Source organism: Lepisosteus platostomus, chromosome 22 (genome assembly GCF_059453375.1).
Source record: "Lepisosteus platostomus isolate fLepPlt1 chromosome 22, fLepPlt1.hap1, whole genome shotgun sequence".
Lineage (NCBI taxonomy): Eukaryota > Metazoa > Chordata > Actinopteri > Semionotiformes > Lepisosteidae > Lepisosteus > Lepisosteus platostomus.
In genome coordinates this window covers 10,593,743-10,617,121 of record NC_142632.1, presented here as the reverse complement: position 1 = coordinate 10,617,121, position 23,379 = coordinate 10,593,743, and the positions used below count along the sequence as shown (strand labels likewise).

Genomic DNA, 23,379 nt, shown 5'->3' with positions numbered 1-23,379 from the left:
ACACAGTTTGGAGGTGACATCACTCAATGGTTGATCCCTCACTGTATTAAGAAGGTCTGTGGCTGTGTCCCGTGACCCGACACATTAAAATTGATGTACTGCTGTGCTTGGGTCTGCTCCCTTTTGTGCTGCGTTATCAGCACAGTTGATTTCATTATTTGTTTAACTGGATCGATTCAACACCCCATATTGGAATCAGGTGATGATTTCATCCTAGGTGTTCTGCTGGCATCTGGCTGTCCGCGCTGAGGCTAACAAGCCTTGTGCTGCTCCTGAATATCTGGCTGCTTGGTGCATCCGCACCCCAGATAGCGCCTCCCCTGCTGGGACTGCTGCATCCCTACAGCCCCTGCTCCGCTGGGTCAGGCGGCACAGTCCGTGATTCAAAGCTCGGGGGCTATAAGGCATTTACCCCGCCTCGGAGCTCCTGGGCTGACCTGACGGGGCGGAGAGGGAGAAGATGGAGAGTTTGTGTGTGTGAAAGGCGTGTGGAATTGGTATTGGAGCTTGAAGAGCAGACAGAGGGGAAAACTAGTTGGAGAGACCGGGTGATACAGGGAGAGTGCAGAGAAGGAGGTCCTGGAGACCTGAACTCCTTTTGCCTCTCCTCCCGAGGGGCGCACACTGAGTTCATGGCAGCAGGCCCCGACTCCCTCCCCTGCCTGGCAGCAACCGTGACCAACACTGCCCTCTAGTGGCCACTCCCCCACAGACACTGGGTTGACGAGTGTGAGCTCCCTCATGCTCACTGAAGGATAGAGCAGGGAGGCAGTGCAGAAAGGTGTGGTGTTAAAAATAAAACTTGTTGGGTCATTCTTCGTGATAGGCGAGCGTTTTACCACCGTACAGAAGTGTCTCTCTGTACCGTACGGACATGTCACGATGTTTCCAAAATAACCTCAGGTGAACAAGCCAAAGAAATCAATGCAGATGTTTACGAATGCGGCACTTCTATCAGCTATATAAACACATAATATTATAATAATATTTTGATATTGTCTTCATCCTTTTGTTCTTGCCATTAGTTGTAATATTTCAGAAGTATCTGTTCCCCTAGGACATGTACAGGACAAGAATTTTCGGTGGTGAGTAATTGATGTACTGTAGATTATCCTAATAGATAAAAACACTGAACTCTGCAGCTTGCACTGGGTGAATTACAGGGACTTTGGGTGTTCCTGTGCTGGTGAGGCTGTTGGGCACCCTGGGTTCCTGCAGCTTTGCCTTTTTGTGAGTGACAGCCTTGATGCACTTTCAAACTACAACTGGATAAACTTTTTATAGTCCCTCCTGTTGTGGAGATATCCTTAGGTGTAAAGAGAGTGTTAGGAAGAGTTTTTAAACATAAATTTCCCCGCTGGCCTTTGCCAGTTCTGGCCTCTTAACTTGAAGTGGCTTCATCACTCTGCTCTCCTCCCCACTGAGAGCTGGTGTGTGGGGAGAGTACTGGTGCATCATCCTGGTGGGGCTGCACACTGGTGGTGGTGGAGGGGAGTCCAGGAAAGCGCTTTGAGTGGAGTGCCCAGAAAAGCGCTATATAAGTGTAAGGAATTTCTTCTTCCTCTTCTTCCTATTATTATTCATCGAAGGCATTTAATTAGCAGCGGATGCCTCTGAATGGTCCGTTTCCCAGTTTGCTCAGCGCAGGTGATTCTCGGAACGTGACTGCTGCCGCACAGGGAGGCGGCGCAGTGGCCCCCCAGGGGTGGTGTGTGCGGGGCGGGGCTGATTGCGACCGCTGGCTGGAGCCTGGTTTCCCGCGGAGCCCGTCGCGCGCAGAGAGCGAGAGGCTGCCCCCCCCCCCCCGCTGCGGATCACGGGGAGACAAGGTTAAACCTGCGGGATTGATGAGCTCCGTGCCTCTTGCAGGATCTGAGCCCCTTCCCGGTACACAGCTGTAATTATTAATTAGCCCCACCAAGCCCCTCGCTGGTCACAGCTCCAGCGCGAGGCCTCAGCAGCTCCGACTGCAATCAGATACTGTGCACTGTCCTGCATTACAGCACACGGAAATTGATTGTGCTCGTGTCTTCCTTATCTGTGCATGGAAAGAGACGGAAATTCTAAGGATGATTTTTTTGTTGTTATGAATGAGAGCTGAAAGCTGGAGCAGTGCTTTGCCCTGTCCTGCAGGTTACGTCAAGACGCAGGCTCTGACCCTGGGTGGGGCGGTAGGATTGTGCACCCCCATGCCTTTGCTGCAAGAGTGTGGGGTGCTCTGCTGATGCTGAGGGGGTACCACTCTCTTGTCCCCAGTGAGCACGTGGTTTACACATCCTGGAACGAATACGTAAAAAAAAATCCATTTTATCTGAAAGTACGAGTGGTCGCAGGAGGAAGCAAATGGGAGATAGAGACACTCTTCAGCAGGATGCTGTGACTTGATGGACACACTGTCCCAGATTTATAAATATGTATAAACTGAAATCCTCTTCTGGTAAAAAAAAAAACCTGCTCCCCTATTCTAATAAGCCCTTATCATTTTATTTTGGCCTGGGCTGTGCACGTCTGCTGGCTCCATGCTGCAGGTGCTGGAAGATCATAATTGAAACCTGGAGATAGAAATTATTCTGCCCACAATTCCGCTGAAGCTCAGCAGGAAAAAAAAAAAAAAACAAAACTGGGAGAGACTGCGGGTGTTGACCTTTTCACCTCCCCCGTGGTGTGCTGTCCCCCTCACGCGGCAGAGAACAAAGAGCCCAGCGCTACCCAGGGTTAGCATGCCCACCAGCCCCTATCGCCATGCCCGCCGCGAGGCTGAGACGGGTAGCGTGTGCTTGAGCTTTTCTGGAGTCTGCCGTGCAGATGGGCTGAGCCCCCCCCCCTTCACAGCGAGTGGCATATACAGCCACGTTGATGCTTCTAGGACATTGCCCTTGCCCCTTTACAAGGAGGGCTCGGGGTTGTGTGCATGGGACAGGCTGTCTTATTTTTAGGAGGTCGTCCCTGGCCCCGGCTGCTCCCGTGTCATGTTTTGGAAACGCCCAAGCAAACTTGGGGGAAATGTCCCAGACCTCTGTTCATGCCTCTTTCTGTCTGCGGGCTGTAAAAGACAAGGTCTCAGCACCTCAGTGTAGGTCATTGTGCTTTCTCAGCTGCTGAAGACGGTATATGATGTGCAGTAATTAATGCCTGTATGTTTATATGTATCATTTTATCAATGATACATTCACTTAAACATTATGGCAGTTATTTTCTTTTTGGCGGCTTGATTGCTTTAATTTAACCCCTATTTTGTGGTGCTTCCAGTGTGGTGCCCTAATGCAGTGGTAGAGGCCCATCAGTGAGCCCAGGGCGCTGCTGTCCTGTGCCCGTCCGATGTCTGAACTGGCAAAGATGGACACTGAGCCCCTCTGCGCTGTCTGACTCTTCAACAGCCAGCCAGCCCCTTCACTCGGCATGTCAAATTTCTTCTGATTAAAATACCTTGCAGACGGAAGAGGAGAGGTATTTAGAAATAAATATTCCCTCTCTGAAATGATATGCAGCTGCAGCCTCTGATTCCTTATCCGTCTCCCCTATTTCCCTGTTCTTTATCATGGCCTGACACTTGTGCCAAACTAGTAATCAGAGCTGGACTGCTATAAAGAAACTTGGCATTCTAATCTCAACTGTTGCATATCTAATACTAATTGGAATCCTGCAACTGGGTCACTGTCATTGTTTTTCAAGTACTGTCAAGTCCGGAAAACATATGAAACTGAAATTATACCCCGCGCAGGCTGCCTGATTGAATCCTTTTGCTCCCACTGATGTGCTCTCATACATCCTATTAAAATATTCAATCTGGTGTCCGCAGTTGTGAAGGGCTGCGCTGGGAAGGGCAGCTTGCAGCAGCCCAGTGTGTCGGGGGAGCAGCTCTGCGTGCTGCTGGCACACTGTGGGGCTTCTCCGAAGAGGTGGATTTGCAGACGCATCTTCAGGAGAGATTTTTTAATTGTCAGCTGCAGAGATATTTTTAGGGCGTTTGTCTTATTTTCTTTGCACTCAAAGCCAAATGCAAATGCGTTAGCACATCTTTTTATTTATTTATTTTTTTGGCCCCTGTCTGTGCGGCAGGTAGCCGTTCCAAGACCTGAGTTTTTCCTTGAGCACGTTGTTCAGAACAGTGTCTCCTCTTGCGCCCGGTTTGTGTTTCATTTCTGGAGATCTCTGGGACATGCTTGACATGCTTGACCCATGTAGTTGTGCTCTCGAGGATCTTATCTAAGGTAGTGATTGACCGCTGGATTTTCTGGGCACCTGCTGTTAAAAACTGCAGCAGTACCAGAGCTGCTAATGGTTGTAAGTCAGCGCTTGGATCGTATTGGCCCTGCAGGTGCTGTTAAGGTGAAAAACCCCAAATGCGTTTAACCATTATGTACTCTTCATGCAACCTGTGTCAGGTTCGCAAGCTTAGACACTTTAGACCCGTTCTTTTCTGTCTCTTGTGTCATGTCCGTAGACTATGATGCATCTCTGAATATTTCAAAGACTGTCGATAATGCATGACCTAAACATCTGGCATCTCTGTGCCGCGGCCCCGATTATTTCTGGTTTTACTGCAGATAGCTCAGTTGACACTTTTATTTTCAAGAAAATGATTTACTGTTAATGACCAGACTTGAATGGCATGCTATTGCTCTAGTGCTCAGTATGTAAGCTTCAGCTTACCCATACTGGTCATCTGTCCAATATTCAGTGCGATGCCAGCGATGCTAGTTTCCCCTTTGAACTCTCCCAGTGAGTGGGGAAACAGCACTAATGCCCCATGCAGTGGTCTGCATGGCGCTCACAGCTGGGACAAGGAGTAGGTATCTTAATGAGCAGAAGTACTCACTGAGTGAGACCAGCGTGTGCCCTGACTGTTGTGACTCATGCTTAAGTGCGCCTTGAAAAGAGAAGGGTTGAGTAAGCCTGTACTAATGGGTCTTGAAGGAGCCGCAGGTCCAACTACAATGACAGTAATGATTTATCTCGGCCTTTGACCTTTCAATTTAAGCCTCTTGTCACTCGAGTGAAGTCTGTCGGGTCTGATGTCGGTCTTGTGTTCTGCGTGCAGGACAGAGCTATACCGCTCGCTGTTCGGGAAGGTCTCCCCCGCGGCCGGCGCCCTGCAGCTGTAAGGAGGGCCGAGATGGAGGGGCAGGCAGGACGCAGACGTACCGAGGGACGCGCAGAGCACCGTTCCCGATCCTGATCCAGGTGCCTTTGGGAAGGAGAGTCGACATCGACGTGAAAGCCGATGGTACTTACCTTGAGACAGTGCTACATAAAACAAAAGGCAAAACTCTTGAATTCTTGAACTCTTGAACTGGCAAGGGGAGACTGGGTCTGTGTTGAATCAGTCAGGAACATGATACAGGATCCGGGCTTGTAGGGATTGTCCCTGAAAGACGTTTGTTTTATCTTTGTGGCTGGCACACCTCTCCAGAGTTTAGAAGTTAACTGGCGGAGATTCTTGTAAAGTTTTTTAGTATTGTGTGAAGACCGTCAAGGTCTCGCGTCCTTTGAAACAATGTTAAGCTATGCACACTTCTGTATCGCTCACCGGGGTGAAATGGACAGGTCGTTTTCCACGCAGACGAGAGGTGTTTGGGAGTTCTCAAAAGCGTGACGTGAGGCTGCTCGTGGACAAGCAGGTCCTCAAGCAGCAGCCCCTGCGGCAGTGAAGTCTCCTGGGTTTCTCCCTTGGGCTCTCCCACACCGCCAACATCCTCCCCCCTCCCCCCGGAAACATCCGCCAGACCGCTGCCACCCCACCACTGTCCAGTCCCTCTCCACAGAGACCCCGCGAGACCCCCCCGCCAGCGCAGCCACACACAGCAGCGGCGGCGGCGGCAACAAAGCCCAAATCGAATTGTGTCCGCAACAAAGAAACAGACTCCGCGTTTTTGTCTTCGGAGAAAAGTGGCTTTTCCGTTTTTTTCATTTCTTGGCTTTTATTGTTATTGTTGTTTTTGTTATTATTATTATTACAGGAAAAAAAGGCTCAGAGAACAGGACAACGGGATTCGGTCTCTTGTTTTTTTTTGTCTGTCCCCAGTCTCGGCTCGACTTGTGCTTCTGTTCTTCACAACACTCGGAAAATTCTATTTTGAGACAAACAACTTCATTTTCCAGCGCGTCTCTAATTAGCTGCGGAATTAGTGAGTCTGACGTGCCTCCATAGATCAGCCAGGGCCTCGGGGGAGGCCGTTGGGATAGAGCAAGCCGCATTTCCAATTATTGTGTTGAATTGCTAATTTAGTTATTGTGCCTGCCGTTATTGTGATGGGTATTGGGTGTGCAATTCAATTTGTTTTAAATATTTGTGGGCTGGCGTACTGGTAATAGAGCTGACCTATCTTTCGGCCCAGTCTGAAAGTGGAAGACAAAAACAAAGGAAAGAGACTACAAAGATTTCTTTTTTTTTTTAATTTGATCTTCCTCATCCCTCTTAAGACTGTTGAAGTTAAAAAGCTTGAAATTTACGAAAATACCACTTTGATCATCGGCTGGTAAAAAAGCATCAAGCATTAGACTAATATTGAGGACTTAAGTTTTAAGATAATCGGGGAAATGCTTTTTTTCCCCCTCTGTTGTTTGATAAATAATTTTTATTCAGCGTTTTTGTGTATTATACACACGTTGGTGTGCAGTTCCATTGCATGCTGACAGGATTAGAAATGCTATTTAAAGATATCATTGCATTTTCTAAAGTATATATATTTTTGTATACCGTTATAATAGAGGATAGGCATTTTTTTGGTTATGAGGTTGTGGCTTGAAGAAATTAAAATTTGTAATTGTTTTTGCATCCTAAAGCCTACAGCATTAGCAGCCAACACAATGGAAGTTTCCTTCTGTTTTCTGAAAACTATTATATAAAAGATAGTGAAAGTAAAAGGCTGTTGATTTGCTTTAAGTAGTACCAACTTAATCCTCCGTGATTCTTCAATCACTGCATGCTGTAATTCAATAAGGAGAGCAGACATTACATTCGGGTACTGCACTTTATTAAAACAACACTGTGAGGTAACTGAATGGCTGCAGGAGCCCCTTGTCCTGGCCAGCTACCTCTTAGTATACAACTACCAGGACTGATAGCTAGACAATTACATCACACAACCTTTTCTCGCCTTCAGATAGGCAAAAAAAACAACAACAACAACAAACAAAGAGGCATTGTTGACCTGTAATTTTCTGTCACCTGCATTATCCAAAACTACAGAGCCTATCCCGTAACACTGACCTCTCTTAACTCTCCTTTATAACTGATAGATCCATAGAAGGTGAAAAGGTGTTTTGTACACTGTGGCCACTGCTCTAGTGATTTCCCCCCCCCACCCACATCTGTCTGTTTGAGCTGCACATCTGGATAACGTCAGACATGCTATAGCAAGCTGGCAGAAGCCCTGCCCCTGTGGGACGGTGTGCTCACATCTGCCTGTGTTCAAGCTGAACAGGCTTCATGCTCAGTAGAATTATGTTCAGAGGCGCTCTGTCCCCTTCATCACAAAATTCAGGTGTATTTTTAACTGCTTCAGTCATTAACAATCCCTTGCTTGCTTTCTATTTTTAAGAGTGCAAACAAATGTAAAAAAAAATTAAGCTGAAAGTAAATTACCTTGGTTTGATAAAGGGTTAGGTTATCTGAATACATACAGTACATGGTTTTAATTTATTATTCAAGTGTAGAGTTAAAGGGGCTAGTCGGTGTGATTTTTTTTTTGTATACAGGATTGGTCCTAAAAGAATAATGGAAGCCGCATTAAATGTGCAACACCTTTTATCAAAGGCCTGTCTGGGTCCCATCAAAAGAAATCCTGCTTTAGAAATTTCTGTCATGCAGATGATCAGTTTCATTCGCTCACAGCTTTTCATTTAGCTCGCTCCATTTTTACTTAAGATTTTTTTTTTAGGTTTAGTACTTTAAAACAGTGACATGAGCGATTCATTTTCTAATTGTATTTGCATATGTAAATATAACAACCGCTATGAATAGGTTACCCACTTTTTAGAGGTGGGGCATTAGCCTGTAAATATACCACCACCATCCCTCAGTCTTCTCAAGACTGAAACAAAGGAGGGAAAGATGTTATGATATTTACATTTGGCAACTTTTACATTAAAAGATATTAAAAAACTGAAGCATTTTAACAAAACGTATTATCTTAAAAATCAAAACAAAATGCCAGGATATTGGTAAAAGAGATTCTCTCAGCTTTTTATAACTCTGTATACACCTGGGCTGTGCTGGAGCCACGCACGTGCAGGAGGGGGCGTGTTCCTGCGCCCTGGGGCCCGTCGTCTCACCCAGGTGGCGCCTGTCGCTCTCTCATGTGCGGCCAGGCCGCGGCTGACCCCCGGGGCCCCTGTGAAAGCGCTCGGCTCTGAATAGTGGGGACCCTTGGGCGGGAGCAGCCTGTGCCCCTCGAGCTTTGATACCCTCCCCCCCTCCCCGCAGGCCCGGCCACACAGCACACATCCTGTTTACACCTGCTGCCTTTGATCGCAAATTAAGTGCTCTTTTAAAGGTGTTTTAATCTTTCCATTTGCGTTCAACAGAAGCAATTGGGCCCGGTTACTGATGTTGAAAGTGCTATTGCGGCACACTCAAACACACAAAGCCTTTTTTTAAAAAATGGGATTTTCCTTCCAGTCCTTTTTTTTTTGCAGGAGGTTGTAGAGCGGTGGGGGGAGGTGTAGAGACAACACCACCCCTCTTTTGTACAATTACTAACATTTTAAACCTTGCACACTGGACAAACCTTTTGTTTTAGAAAATCCTCGATAAACTATTAAAAAAATCACTCTCTTCCTTCAGGACACAAACTAATCTGGCCCTGAACCTTCACAAGCGTTGCACTGGCCTGTATTAATCCTAATTGAGTACGAGTGTTTGAAGATGTAGATAACAGACGCTGTATTCTGGTTCTAGAGCCGATCTGTGCGTCTTCTTTCCAGGGCGTCAGTCGAGCCTCTGCCTTCAGTGGGTTCAAGGAGGCTGTCGTCACAATGCAGAACAGCGATGGCGCTGCCGGAGTGCAGAAACGCACAAAAGTCTCGGCCACTCCCTCCTGCCCTGTGGTTAGCAGTGTTGGTTGGTGGGGTTTTTTTGGGGGGAAAGGGGTGGTACTTGCGTTCTGGAGTCCTGAAGGCTGGCGCACGCCTGTCGGGGCAGAGGGTGGGGTGCAGGGGGGCGTGCTCTAGGAGGAGGGCGGTGCCTCCATGGTGGACAGTATGCGCACCACCTCTGCGCGCTGCGTGGGCGAGATGTGCTGGGTCATGTGCACGATGGAGTCCATCGCCACCTCAGGGTTGGCCTGCACCAGGCTGGGAGAAGCAGATGAGAGAGAAGGTCAAGGGTCACCCTAGCATCATGCTGGCAAGCAGACAACATTGAGCAATGAATGCAACAATAAGTACTGTTAGTGTTATTACTGCAGTATAAATATTGCATAGGTGCATATGGGTATTACATTTTATTTCAAGGATTGCAGGGGCTTGGAGCAAACTGCCCAGCTGTGTTGCTGAAGCAGGTTGCTAGGATCTGTCAAAAAAAACATTAGGAGGAGGCTCTTTGAGTGGTAAATTACTCACAGACAAATGCGTTGAATGAGATCCTCTTTTTTGGAACCTTTCTTACACACGCTTCCACATCTAGAACTAAATCTTTTATGTGAACCTTTGTTTTTCCTTATATTACAACACAACCCCTCTCCCACCTTAAAGTGTAAATTACTTTGTATGCAACTATTTTTTCTGTAGCAGGATTTATATATTAAATATTTTCCATTTAGTTTTATGTAATACTTCAGCATGGGTGTTCTTTTTTGTGTTTTCCCTCATGCTCCCGAAGTACTTTAAAATGTGTCGTGCTGTGTCTGAAAGGGGGATGATGATGGTGTGACAGGTACATTTTTAAGTGTTTTTAGAACACTTTAAGCACAAGACGACTGATGTCCCCGTCTGGCCTGGTACCTCGAGATGGAGAAGCAGAACATTAACTTTACTGCTGTAAGAATGGGACACTAGCCCTCCACCCCATCTTCATCCCCCATCATTTTCATCTAGATGAGAGGATGCTAGAGCCTTAGTCTGCAGCCCTGGGGCGTCCTCCTGCTGCAGGTATCCTACAGCTCTTCCATTGGTGGAATCTTGTAAAGACATAAAGCCTTCTGTCTTCAGCATGGGCTGCGACTGGGTTTCATGCAGGAGTGTGCGTGGGGTGGGGTCGGCTGGCAGCTCACCTGCGGATCTGCTTGAGGATGTGGTCCCGGCGGATGTACTTGATGTTTTCGTCGATGATGGAGCGTGCCCCTTCCTCCTCCTTCAGCTGTCTCTCCAGCCACTCCACCACGTCCTCGTTGCTGTCCCACAGGTAGGCCTGGCCAGAGAGAGACGGTCAGTGTCACCTGCACCAGCTTGTAATGCAAACCCCACTGCCCCAGGAGTTGAGAGTAAGACTTTCAATGTCAGACCCCGCCATAGACGCAACACGTTACGGTTTCCTGGTGTTGTTAACTCATTTGTGAAAACAGGTACCTGTGTAGCTTAATTTAATACTGTATCTGTCATGTCACACAGCTGTGCTGCAAATTAGTTATCAATGGCTTAATAAAATTCTCTTTTATGGTGTTCTTAGATGGAAAACAGGAGTTAGCTGTACACCTTTCATCTAAGTCCTTTGTCTCCGCTTTGAGGGGACTGTTGGATTGATCATGTAGAACCAGCACAGGAGCTTTCTTAGAACACAAAGCAATTAATAGCAGGATGGGCATGAACACTACACTGTTATGCAAAATCCTGAGCACATGCCTGATTTTTATTTCTACAATCCCACAATTCACCATTTACACCGTCATACAAATAACTTGCGTTAAAGAAGGTCTTTTTGGATACTGATCTGTCTCTGCTGCACCTTTCTTTGAAAATTTCAGTTTTGTTTCACTGTCCCACACCGGGGAGGGGGGGTATCTTTTATCTCCCTGTCCTTGGAGGGCTTGAGCAGGCTGACGAGAGCTGCCGGTACAAATGAAATCAATTTGAAAAGCGCTCTGGTAATTGGTTTCCAAACAGAATTCTTTCCTGAGCGTCTGGTACCTGCTTTCGTATTTTATTTTAACATTTTTAAAAAAATGTCTCCTTTACAGACAAGACAATAAAATAACCTTGTTCTAAATGTGCCAGTTCTTCCTTGCAATCAAGAGTGCAGCATGCATGGAGAGCTGAACCACACAACCAGAACACGCCAGCACACCCCTTCCCTCTGTTGCTCAAGCTGCTGAGCCCCTGCAGAACAAAGTTTCACCTTTCCCGAAAACTGAGCCCGCCAGCGTTGGCTGATTTTATGTATTGCGTCTGACAAACAGTCAGCTTCATTTGCATCCTTAGTCATTGACCTGACTGGCTTTACAACTAACAGCAGACCTGTGACGGGCTCAGAGTGCAGGAGGTAAGCAAGGCTGGGCCTGATCAGTACTGGGATGGGGATCTCTCAGGAAATCCAGTTTGCTACTCAGAAAGGCACTGATGGACCACAGTTTCTGTGTATAATCTTTCATGTCATTACAGCCTTTAGAGTTACAGTCTGTGACCAAGATAGCTCATTAAGCATGGTGGCGCTTCAGCAAAATACCCATGTTCTGAGCAGTATCTTCTTACGGGTCTTCCCAATGGAATAAACAGACATTATAATATGTTGGGAACATCAGCAATTTAGGCACAGGCCCCAGCAATGATTTCTACTAATGTGTCAACATTGTCTATTATTAATTATGGCTTAGTTTGTAGAATGAGAACATATACAGTGAGCTTTTCCTTTAGCAATCTGTAGCAGTCACACTGAACAGAAACCTGATCACAACAGCTCAAGGTCGTGGATACATGAAATGCTGTCGTCGCCGATCCATCACATTTACCCATCAGGTCATTGTCATCTGTTCCTTTCTACACATCCATAAAACAAAGCCTTCCCTTTTGCCCTACAAATCACTGATCAGGATTAAATGTTACCTTAAAACAAAGTTAATATTGCAGTAGGTCTCCATACAATTGTGTTATTGAATAAAGAATGAAAAAGTGAAGAATAAAAAGCAGAAGAACGCTGCTTGAACATGTAGCTGTTTTTATGTTTCATTTCCAGGAGAGCATGCACCTTTGCTTAAGCACAAATATTTATATACACATGCATTCATACAGATGTGTATATATCATTCATATTTCACACTGTATAATGTTCCTTCCTTTTTGCATACAAATTCTTCCTCTGTACTTACCCATGAACAGGTTAATATCTTAGCCATTAGAATAAAGGGACTAGGAAATAAATGTATAAATGAAAAGTCAACAAGTTTCACAACTACCAAATGCCCCACTGATGCCTTTTTGACAAAACTTGATAGCGAAATGCATATTCATGAAATAAGCAACTTCTGATCCCAAACAAAGTACAGCTCTGGCTTATGAAGATTGCAAGAACGTTAATGACTTCTTCGTTTTAAGCCTGCATAAGAAAGCCAGATTCCCCATGCTTGTAGTCCATGAGAATATTTAATACCGTTATTAATCATTTTTAATCCGTTTGCTTTTAATTAAGAAACAGCATGTTGCTGTCCTATCAGCGCGTGCCAGGGTGCAGATTAATTGTAGCTTAAGATAACTCGCCTTGATTGGTGTAATGTATTAGCTAACAAGACGCCGGCTTCTAAAGATACTTGTACACTACCTTGGGAACTTGGCATCACTCCAGGGCCTTTTTTTTCCTCTCTTTTCTATCGCGACTCCCTTTCGAAGCGGAGTCTCGAGTGTTAGGGACACTTCTATCATCTCTGCGTGCATTTGCACCTCTATTACTTCAGTGCCGTTTGCCGACTTGCCTGTGATGCACAGCTCCCCCAGCGAGAATCCCTTAAAAGTAAGGAGCTTTGCATGACAGCCATGCTGGAATCCACCGCACACCCCTCTCCGGGGATGACATGAGGCTGTTCTGCAGGCAGGACAGGGAGGGGGACAGCATGCCGCGGCGCACAGTAGGCACTCCAGGTGTGGGAAGTGTGGAGCGCTCATCCTTTTCGATTAAAAAAAAATGCAACTTCAGCCACATCCTCCACTGTGTGGCGCAGGCATGCTGGAAGGGAGGGGGTGGCACAGTGTTGCCAACAGTATTTAGTGGGCAGAGGTGTCACTGCCTGGCTCAGGGCTGCAGGGCTGTTAGCAGTAGCTGGTGCGAGCGCTGGCACAGAGAGGCGGCCTGAATACTAAGCACAGTACAGCCATCTGGGCTTGGCCTGGGCACAGCACATGCTCTCTGCTGGACAGTGTAGCAAAAATAGACTTGGAATTGCTTTCATAGATGGCTGCTTTTATAGGGAAATATTTTGTAGCTGTAAAGCTGCACAGCTAATTCTTTACGGACGCATTATCTTTTCCATTTACGACATGGCGAAGCTCAACCCTACAGGGCCTGCATTAAATACTGTGTTTACAGCTACACGTGCCTGCCAGGAGTGCACTTTACCGTGCACAGCAGTGCGTCTCGCTGAAGCTGCCCTGGCTGAAGGAGCAGACGGGAGATCATTGCCCTCGATGCATAAGGAAGGACTGGTGGAAGGCAACTGTCTCTGATTGAGTCGCGCCTTTGGGCTTTAGGAGGAGGCACCTCCAGCAGGCACAAAGCCTGACAGGCCAGTCCAGCTTACAGCGCCGCGTGTTTGCACCGGAACAGATGCCTCATTATGCGCTTCTGCCACAGGCTGTAAATAAAACGCAAACAAGGTGCCTGGCTCGCTCAAAATTCTTCCTCACCCCAAGATGGCAAACAAGCCTACAACAATCCAACAAGACGATGTCCAACACCAGGATTTGCACCTTTACAGAAGAGTTGCGGCAGTTTTCGGAGACAGCAGGAAGGGGGCGTGTGCGGGGCAGGGGGTCGGGAGAGCTCACCTTGACGGCGCCCTCGGCCTCCACGAACCAGCGTCGCAGCATGGCCTGGATCTGGCCGTCCGTCAGCTCGCTGTTGGCCGCCTGGATCTTCCTCTTCACCGTGTCCTCCAGCAGCAGGCGGCGCAGGCGCCAGTAGAAGAACTGGCGGGAGGTGCGCCACTCCAGGATGTCCTGAAACACACAGGAGCCACGAGGCACGTCAGAGTTCGATTTCCCCCTTTGCAATCATCCCGGCCATTACAGCCTTTGCTAGAAGGTGAGCTGCTTCAGCGGAGTGGGGTTAAACACAGCATGGAGCAGGCCCCTGTTCATTTCTAACAGTTGTGCACTACAGCCATTAAGAATAACGGCCTGTTTGAAAGCCAGCTTCACAGTGTCACTGAGCCAGGGGGAGCACACCAGGTCTGGCTGCAGCGCTTCCCCATAGGATCGGCAATGAGTGGGGCTGCCGCACCGGTCTTCCTGTAGGAGTACGGCATTCCCGTCAGCTCCGCTGCAGACCGGAGTCCAGCGGAGGCAAACTGGGACGTGACACAGACGTGTCTCTGGACTCCCCAGGCGGACTTGCCTTCTCAGGCAGAGGGTCTCTGTGGCACGGAGCAGGCACCCCTCCGCACGTGCTCCAGCTTGCTCTCCGTGCAGGGCTGGAAATTCATTTCCAATGTGATTAATGACACTCCCCTGCTGCTGTAGCGCCGGCGAATCCGGCGGGGAGGAAGGGAGCGTGGGTATTTACACACCGAGCTGGCTGTGACGGCTCCCCACAGCTCCCGCCCCTGGCGCTGCCAAGAGCAGGCCTGTGGAGAGAGGCTCCCAGCGGGCACAGACTCAAGGCAGCAGGCATACTGGAGCACAGTCGTACCGCCACAGTGTACCACTCCAGCAGCCCCAATCTCACAGTGCTGCACACCTGTGCACTCTTACCACAGTGTAACACTACAGCAGCTCCAATCTCACAATGCTGCACACCTGTGCACTCTTACCACAGTGTACCACTCCAGCAGCCCCAATCTCACAGTGCTGCACACCTGTGCACTCTTCACCACAGTGTACCACTCCAGCAGCCCCAATCTCACAGTGCTGCACACCTGTGCACTCTTCACCACAGTGTACCACTCCAGCAGCCCCAATCTCACAGTGCTGCACACCTGTGCACTCTTACCACAGTGTACCACTCCAGCAGCCCCAATCTCACAGTGCTGCACACCTGTGCACTCTTCACCACAGTGTACCACTCCAGCAGCCCCAATCTCACAGTGCTGCACACCTGTGCACTCTTACCACAGTGTAACACTACAGCAGCTCCAATCTCACAATGCTGCACACCTGTGCACTCTTACCACAGTGTACCACTCCAGCAGCCCCAATCTCACAGTGCTGCACACCTGTGCACTCTTCACCACAGTGTACCACTCCAGCAGCCCCAATCTCACAGTGCTGCACACCTGTGCACTCTTCACCACAGTGTACCACTCCAGCAGCCCCAATCTCACAGTGCTGCACACCTGTGCACTCTTACCACAGTGTACCACTCCAGCAGCCCCAATCTCACAGTGCTGCACACCTGTGCACTCTTCACCACAGTGTACCACTCCAGCAGCCCCAATCTCACAGTGCTGCACACCTGTGCACTCTTACCACAGTGTACCACTCCAGCAGCCCCAATCTCAAAGTGCTGCACACCTGTGCACTCTTCACCACAGTGTACCACTCCAGCAGCCCCAATCTCACAGTGCTGCACACCTGTGCACTCTTACCACAGTGTACCACTCCAGCAGCCCCAATCTCACAGTGCTGCACACCTGTGCACTCTTCACCACAGTGTACCACTCCAGCAGCCCCAATCTCAAAGTGCTGCACACCTGTGCACTCTTACCACAGTGTACCACTCCAGCAGCCCCAATCTCAAAGTGCTGCACACCTGTGCACTCTTACCACAGTGTACCACTCCAGCAGCCCCAATCTCAAAGTGCTGCACACCTGTGCACTCTTACCACAGTGTACCACTCCAGCAGCCCCAATCTCACAGTGCTGCACACCTGTGCACTCTTACCACAGTGTACCACTCCAGCAGCCCCAATCTCACAGTGCTGCACACCTGTGCACTCTTCACCACAGTGTTACACTCCAGCAGCCCCAATCTCACAGTGCTGCACACCTGTGCACTCTTACCACAGTGTACCACTCCAGCAGCCCCAATCTCACAGTGCTGCACACCTGTGCACTCTTACCACAGTGTTACACTCCAGCAGCCCCAATCTCAAAGTGCTGCACACCTGTGCACTCTTCACCACAGTGTAATACTCCAGCAGCCCCAATCTCACAGTGCTGCACACCTGTGCACTCTTACCACAGTGTAACACTACAGCAGCTCCAATCTCACACTCTAGCGCACTCTAACTCCTACAGCGAAGGTAACGATCAATATCTTTTCACCCCCTCCACAGCACAGAATTCCTGCCCCAGTTGCTCCGACACACCGACAGCTCTGTATGTTGCTGCAGCTCTCCCACAAACAAGCGTTTCTGAGTGCAGGGATTCCAAAACAGTTTTAAAGAATTTCTTGGTTGGCAAAAACACAGTTTCATTTTTTTCCAGCCCTCGACAACACTCGCTTTCCAGCCCACTGACTAGAAAGTTTTAATCAGAGAAACGATTTGAAGTTTGCAGCTCTTAATCTGTGGCGCCACTGTAGATACAAGTGGATTCATCTTTCTCCCAGGCACCCCAGGGCCCCAATCGTCTGTGCAGTCACAATAACGACAAATTCCCCATTCCTTCGGTGGGGTGGGAGTTATGAAAATGATTTCCTAACATTATCATCTCAAAATTGTCTAAAACGTTTCTTCCAAACCTTTTCCCCATATCCTTGGTAATGAGGAGTTTGATTGGATTTATTCCCTGGGGTTCACACCTTATTTGCTAAGGTGATGTAACAGTTTATCAAAAGATAATTAAAAGGCTTAAGTCTTTTTGGCTTCAGAAGTGCTGCACTGAATTCTCCAAGCGATAATGTGCTCTTTTCCTGTGCTGATGTAGGAGCCAGGAGCACAATTCCAAAAGAATGCTGTGGGCCCTGTTCCCCCGGAGACCGCTGATCCAGTGTTTCCAGGGAGACAGCATCTCGGCTCTCCGTGGTGTAGTGCCCCCCCCCACCCCCCTGCCCCTGCCTCCAACTGGGACTCACAGTGATGACGCCCTTCTCCTGCATGCGCCCTGGGGTGTCATGGAGGTCGGCGAACTGCACCGCCACCTGGTGGTAGATGGGGAGCAGGAACTCCTCTCGCTCCTTCAGCTTGGCCTCCAGCTCCTTGCGTTCCACCACACTGAGCTCCGGCGTGCCTGGGGGGGGAATCGAGACTCTCGTCAGCCACGCCATACCTATATACCTACACAAATGCCCCCAAGATCAGTTTGTATTCCCAACTGGGGCCTGGGATCCTGGAAACCCAGGAAACATACTTGCCCTCAGCCCAATCCCCCCATCGCCCTGCACCCTCAAAGACAGGCACATCGAATTCTCATTGTTAGAGATGGTATTTATGGTATTTGTAAGACTCTCTCACCCAGGACTGCAGCACTGTGCGATTGAATGTCTTACAGTTAAGAACAGAATTGCAGTTCCTATTTCAACGTGACTTTCTTGACTGATTTATATGGGTGGAGTCCCCATGTGATGTGACAGGCGGATCACAGAGTAAAATCGCTGGTGTAAAGGCCTCTCCCTCTGTAAAGGGGATTTCGGGAGCTCTTGATCTAGACAAAAGCTTCTGTATAGTATTACCCTTCAGGCAGCACCCCCCACACTGGTTGTCCACCATGATGAAGGCCTTCCTATCCTTGCAGACCAATACAATTGCCACATCTAACACTCTGTATGGACAGCATGCTGCAATGAGCCCTAGTGAGACATGTACCTTCTGGATACATTACATCCAAATAGCCTGTACATGAGCACAAACATGGACACAGACAAGTTGACCCCAGACAGGGTCAGGCCCAGGCTGAGACGTGATGATGGCCCTCTGGGTGAGAGAAGTCCCCCCCCCATCCCTTCTGCCAGCCTAGCCAGCGATTAAGGTGATATTAACAAATACATCAATGCCTATTTTCTACTCGATTTGAATCCTAGCCGCTGTAAAGATTTCTCGCCCCTTCGGGGTGGAGACCAGGAACAGCAAAAGAAAAGCCCCCGGTTTGTGTGGGGGGAGCGAGGAGGAGCCGATCGATTGTGGAACGGTCCAGAAAGCGGAGACAGATTTAAAGATCCATAGAGAGAGGCGGAACCACAGCACACAGGAACCGGCGGACAGGTGAAGACCTTCCCTGGGAGCTCCTTCATTCGCATGCATGTGTCTGCTGATCTAGAGCTGCACTTGGCTAAAATAAATAGCATTTGCATAATACCTCTCCCTCTCCTGGAAAAGTTTAATCTTGCATAAAATGAGAAAAAACAATCATAACATATTTTACACCGGTGTGAAATCACTTTGCACTTTTGTCAGTTCTGGATATTTTTTGCTCAACTTAAAAAAACAGTATCTTGTTTTGCAATAACAGGTGTGTTACTTCAAGAAGGTGAACAGTGACTCAGTGTGTTTGCTAGGCTGCCCTGTAAGCGTAAGAGTGTTATTTTTGCTTTTTGTGTGTTGTTGCAAGCCAGTGAGTGTGTATCTGTAGACCCTACTAATTTATTTGGCTGAGGATTTCATTCAAAATGATTTATACTCGCACCCATTTATACAGCTGGGTATTTTGTTGAAGCAATCTAAGTGAAGCACCTTGCTCAAGGGCACAACATCAGTGATTCACCTGGGATTTGAACCCACAAACTTTCAATTACAATACCAGAAACATAACTAATGTACTGCTGTAAAATGCTGCCTTACTGTTGCACTAAATAAGTGCTGTTGTGCAAAAAATGTGTAGCTGTGTGCCAATGTGCTGCTGTGAAACATTATTTTGTTGTGTTGGAAACCAGTGCGTTGTGTATCTGTGCAGCTGTGGGTCAGTGTGCAGCTGTGTCTATCAGACAGCCTGTCGAAGTGTATTATCAGGGCTCTGGCTGCTCTTGCTGTAATGCAGTGCTGGCTCTCTGCTCCCAGGCCTCCCTGCCCATCAGCTGCGAGATTGATCTCTGTCAAAACCAATCCGTCAGAGCCCCGCACAGGCCGCCTCGCCCCGCTGACAGCAGATGCCTATTTTCAGCCGCGAATAAAATCAATTGAAGGAGAATGAAAAGCATAATCAGCCGCTGATTGATCTGTGGTCTCTCAGATTGACACATTTCCCCGGGGGAAGGCTGGAAAGGGTTAACCGCTCAGAGCAGCCGGGAGCGCGGGTGAGATAATACAGCACAGAGCCACACACTGGCTGCGTGCACACACACTCACACCGACTCGCCAGAAACTCACACCTGGACAGAAACATCACCTTCCTGTTCCATTCTCTCTACACAAACAACTAGCCCCATGGACATGATAAAGAAGTTCACTTTCTTCATTTAGTGCTTATTATTATAAATTGTTGCTTATTATTTTTACTGTTTCTGTTAGCCATAATCCCAATGGCAACAGGAGCAACAATACTGATGCCGCTGCAGTCAAGCAGTTCTGCAATGCAGGCGGTATGACTGTTGCTCAATACTGGAGACGCTTTGTTAATGAGAGATATACTGTAGACTAGAGTCCCAGACACTCAAACCCAGGGAGCCCAGTGTCCACAGCTGCTCCAGGCAGAGATGACAGCCTCACACACAGGACTTGTAATCCTGGGGATTTTGTTCTTGAGAGGCCTAGTAAAACACAGTGCTGACGGTGGTGGCATGGTGTGTGTGTGTGTACTGGGGTGCCGGAGGGGTAGGTGCAGGCTCAGGTAGGGCCAAGGCGAGGAGAGGGTTAACCCAGCGAGAGCCCCAGTAATGAGTAAGCATTCAGTCTGCGGCACAAGATAAATGGAGCCGCACCACTTCTGCAGCAGTCAGCAGGAACCGAGCCCCGCGGCTTGTTTGTGGCAAATGGAGTGAGCAAAATATCAAAGGCCAGCGATCCAGAAGACGCCAGAGTTTGACAAATTTTAAATTACCCAGAAAGAGAAAGGGAGAGAGGATGGAAGGAGGGAGAGGAGGACAGAGAAAAGAGGGAAAAGGCGGCGGCTAAATTATGCAATCCGTGGTGTCGTCCACTGAACTGATGTTCGCTGGTTTTCGTCATCATCATCATTATTATATTGCTCTGGGATCGAGATTGACTTTGGGAAAAAAACATGGAGGAAAAAGGCTTGGCTTTTTTTCACGGTCAATTATCATCTCTCCCTGGCATGAGAGTGGGGTTCACCAGGTGAACTCCTGCTTTCCTGTCTGTTTGGTAGTGCCTCTTGAGACATGCTTTTTTATTGTGATTCCTGATGTTTCTTGATGTCTTTTAAAAGTAAAAGTCTCATTTTTTTGGTGGTGGTGGTGTGTGTGTGAAAGGAAAATGGGCAGGAATTGTAATAAATGCGCTACACTGCCTGTAGCCCACAATCTACCCTGTGATGAGGTCTTACTGACAGCAGGTTTGGAAATGACAAATTTTACAGACAATTTCTTTCTCAGTGTCTGCTGTTTTTAATCGTCTGCTTAACCCCTTTAGTGCTTCAGCATCAATATATGGGACAAGAATGGCTGGTTACAATCTTGGGAGCTCGCAGAGCTGGAATCAGGAAGCAACAGAGAGCAGTGTAACTGAGATGCCTCCTTAGCAGGTTTTAGGGAGACTGTAAGCTGAAGAGATCAGCTTTGAAACCGAGAGGAGATCCTAAATGTGTGGAACGGCCAGCCTACAGAGATATACTTGGGAGGAGAGAGGCAGAGAGAAGAAAAGAATTTGAGAGGGGTTGTGAAAGGCCACTGGGGAGTTAAGTGTTGCGGGATAGATAAGGTGGTGAATTGGAACCAGACTGGTGTTGTCTGTTACGGGCCCATCACTCACCCAGCCTCTCAGCCAAGCTCATGTAGATTGGGTCCACTCGTCTCATGGTCTTCACCAGGTCCTTCTTCCGAAATTTAATCTCTACCGTGCCCTCTGGCTCCAACACCCCACCACTATAGTGAAGAGAGGAGAGAAGGGAGGCCGGGCAGGTTAATCCAAAGAATTACATCCCAAGTTATGGACTGCAGGCTCCAAGACCCCCTACACCCCACTGCTCTATCTGGATGGATTCCAGCTGCAATTACAGTGACCCACACTGTCAGAGGGTTTATTGATTTCATCTGTCCCTGCCTTACTGTCTGATGACTATAATTGATCTGACCTGTTGTCTGTGGATGCAACCGCTGTCAGCATGGGCAGCTGTAATTGACCGCACTGCTGCAATTCCTTCTACAAAGCGTACTCCCAATCTGTTTTTTCAAGATCTAAAACAAGATTCCTGAAATAACTACAAGCTTTCTATCACGAAATCAGGGGAACATTCAATGCATTATAGACTAGGTAGCAAAAGTTCCAATCTAATGTTCCAAGAGGGTTTCTTACCGGCTGTCCTTGTCGGCATACATCTCCATGTGCCTTGGGTTGATGGTGGGGTCGATAACTACCCAGGAGCCACCCCTCAGCTCTGCCTGGGGCGGGATGTAGACCAGTACGGGCTGACGGTACTCCCGCAGGCCATCCACAATGTAGGCCCCAAACTTCAGCACCTGGTCGTACATATCTGTGAAGAGAGGAGCAGAGACCGTCTGACTGGAACGTGACTGGACTGTGTTTGAGCTGGACTTAAACTGAGTCTAAGAGTGGTCTGGATCTAGAGCGGAGCAAGACTGGATTTGACTGAAGCTCACACTGGGCTGCACCACTTCTGCACTTCACCAGATTGGAGTCACCATCAACAAAGCCCCACTGACAACTGACACAACCAACAAAGAAAACTTTTCAATTTCTGTGTTACAATCAGGAAGAGCATTGCACCACTCCCTAGTCACTGTTTGTCCTATTGCTTAGTGAGATCTCCTCTCCTCTGTTCAATCAGGAAGTGCTGTGAGAGCATGGAATAAGCTACCCAGCCCTGTGTTTGAATCTGATACTCTGCCTTCTTTTAAAATAGGCTTTAAAATATGGCTCAATGAGGCCCTTGGATCATCTAACTAGTACTAAACAGGCTAGATGGGCCAAGAGGCCTTCTCTCATTTTTAACCTTTATTATGTTCTCAATTTCTTAAGCAAGCCAGGATTTCCAAAACATGATGTCTGCATCTGTATACCGTATGTGAGATTCTGCCCTCCATCCTACTCCTTGGTGCTTTATTGGTCCACATTACTCCTTTTTCTCTTCATACATGCAGAGCAGGCTTGCTCCTTTTCCAGAGACTGTAGTTTATTGTTGTTTGGTTTCCTCCCATGAAACACACTCCCTTTGCAGCAGTTCAGTCCTTCCCACACACCTGCGGAGCTGTGGCACCAGCACCCTGCTGCAGTTCTTACAGAAAGGCATGAATATCAAATTCAACCTGAAGGTAGTTTTTTTTACCCGCAATGTTGAAAACCTTCACAGGTCTCACAGTTTCCCTCCTGCATCCACGTCGCTTTTAATTTTCTGACACGGCCGAGGAATAAGCATGCTGTGCCAATCTGTTGGCAGATCTGCTCAATGCAGATATTTGTTAGATAGTTTGATGAGCTAATGAATAATACTAAACACACTGGCAAGGAGTCTTGCACTGCGAAGCTTTCATCTTTCCCTGGCTGACCGTGGTTTGGCTAACATCGCCGAGATTGAGAGAGGTGCGTCAGCGGCAATTTAGGAACATTTCGCTTCTCCAGGTGGAGCGTTTCGGCCAGCAGGGGCTGGGTTGGTTCTCTCAGAGGGGAAAGAGGTGCCCACTCATACCCACAGCATCAAAGTAATCCATCGACCGAAGGAGTCTTCCATTCTGGTTTTCCGTTTTGCGTTTTTGGCAAGCATTTAAGAGTGGGTTCGGAAGAAAAGAAATCAGTAAACTTCAATGGCAGGCACGCGCGGCTACACCATACACACCGACGCTGCCAAGAGGCCACGGCTCTCGGTTTTGTATTCCCAGCGGTGCGCTGTGCCAGGCAGGGACCCCGGTGTTAATTTCCACTGAATTTCACGCATGAGGTCCCGGCAGCGTGGGTCACTGCCGGTTCACCGAAATAAACCACCTCCAAAATGACTCTTCCATCCCAATATTCCCAGACTTTTCTAATTTAATTTTGCATTATGCTGAATAACCTTGCAGTAAGATTGAAAAACGTGCTGGGAGATGCACGCTAGACCGACACTGCTCCCTTCATACTCTGCGATTTTTTCCTTTCTTTTTTTACTGCTTAAATTAGACCGCCTAGGTCGGCTAGTAAAGAGTTTTCTTTTACTAATGTCAATTTTCAGCCTAGCAAGAGCTGCCTCTAATCTTTTCCTACTCATTACACACAATTTCCAAGTCGTTTGGCCGACACAGCGATTGGCTCCTCA

General features: G+C 48.1%; 2 protein-coding genes across 14 annotated transcripts in view; one reads left to right on the top strand and one right to left on the bottom strand.

Annotated features, from left to right (window-relative positions):
- Positions 1–9,774, top strand: part of aatf (apoptosis antagonizing transcription factor) — a 40,663-nt gene extending 30,889 nt beyond the window's left edge. The window contains exon 12 of the mRNA XM_088616298.1: positions 5,042–9,774. Coding sequence (XP_088472424.1) covers positions 5,042–5,105 — 64 coding nt within the window. The 3' untranslated portion in view covers positions 5,106–9,774. The remainder of the gene's footprint in view (positions 1–5,041) is intronic.
- The window catches only part of acaca (acetyl-CoA carboxylase alpha), an 84,251-nt gene continuing 67,832 nt past the window's right edge, over positions 6,961–23,379 (bottom strand). For all 13 annotated transcript variants that reach the window (XM_088616265.1, XM_088616267.1, XM_088616264.1 and 10 more), the window contains 6 exons: positions 21,426–21,603; positions 20,883–20,995; positions 17,099–17,253; positions 13,912–14,082; positions 10,215–10,351; positions 6,961–9,297 (listed from right to left, as the gene is read on the bottom strand). In XM_088616265.1, coding sequence (XP_088472391.1) covers positions 9,171–9,297; positions 10,215–10,351; positions 13,912–14,082; positions 17,099–17,253; positions 20,883–20,995; positions 21,426–21,603 — 881 coding nt within the window. In that variant the 3' untranslated portion in view covers positions 6,961–9,170. The remainder of the gene's footprint in view (positions 9,298–10,214; positions 10,352–13,911; positions 14,083–17,098; positions 17,254–20,882; positions 20,996–21,425; positions 21,604–23,379) is intronic.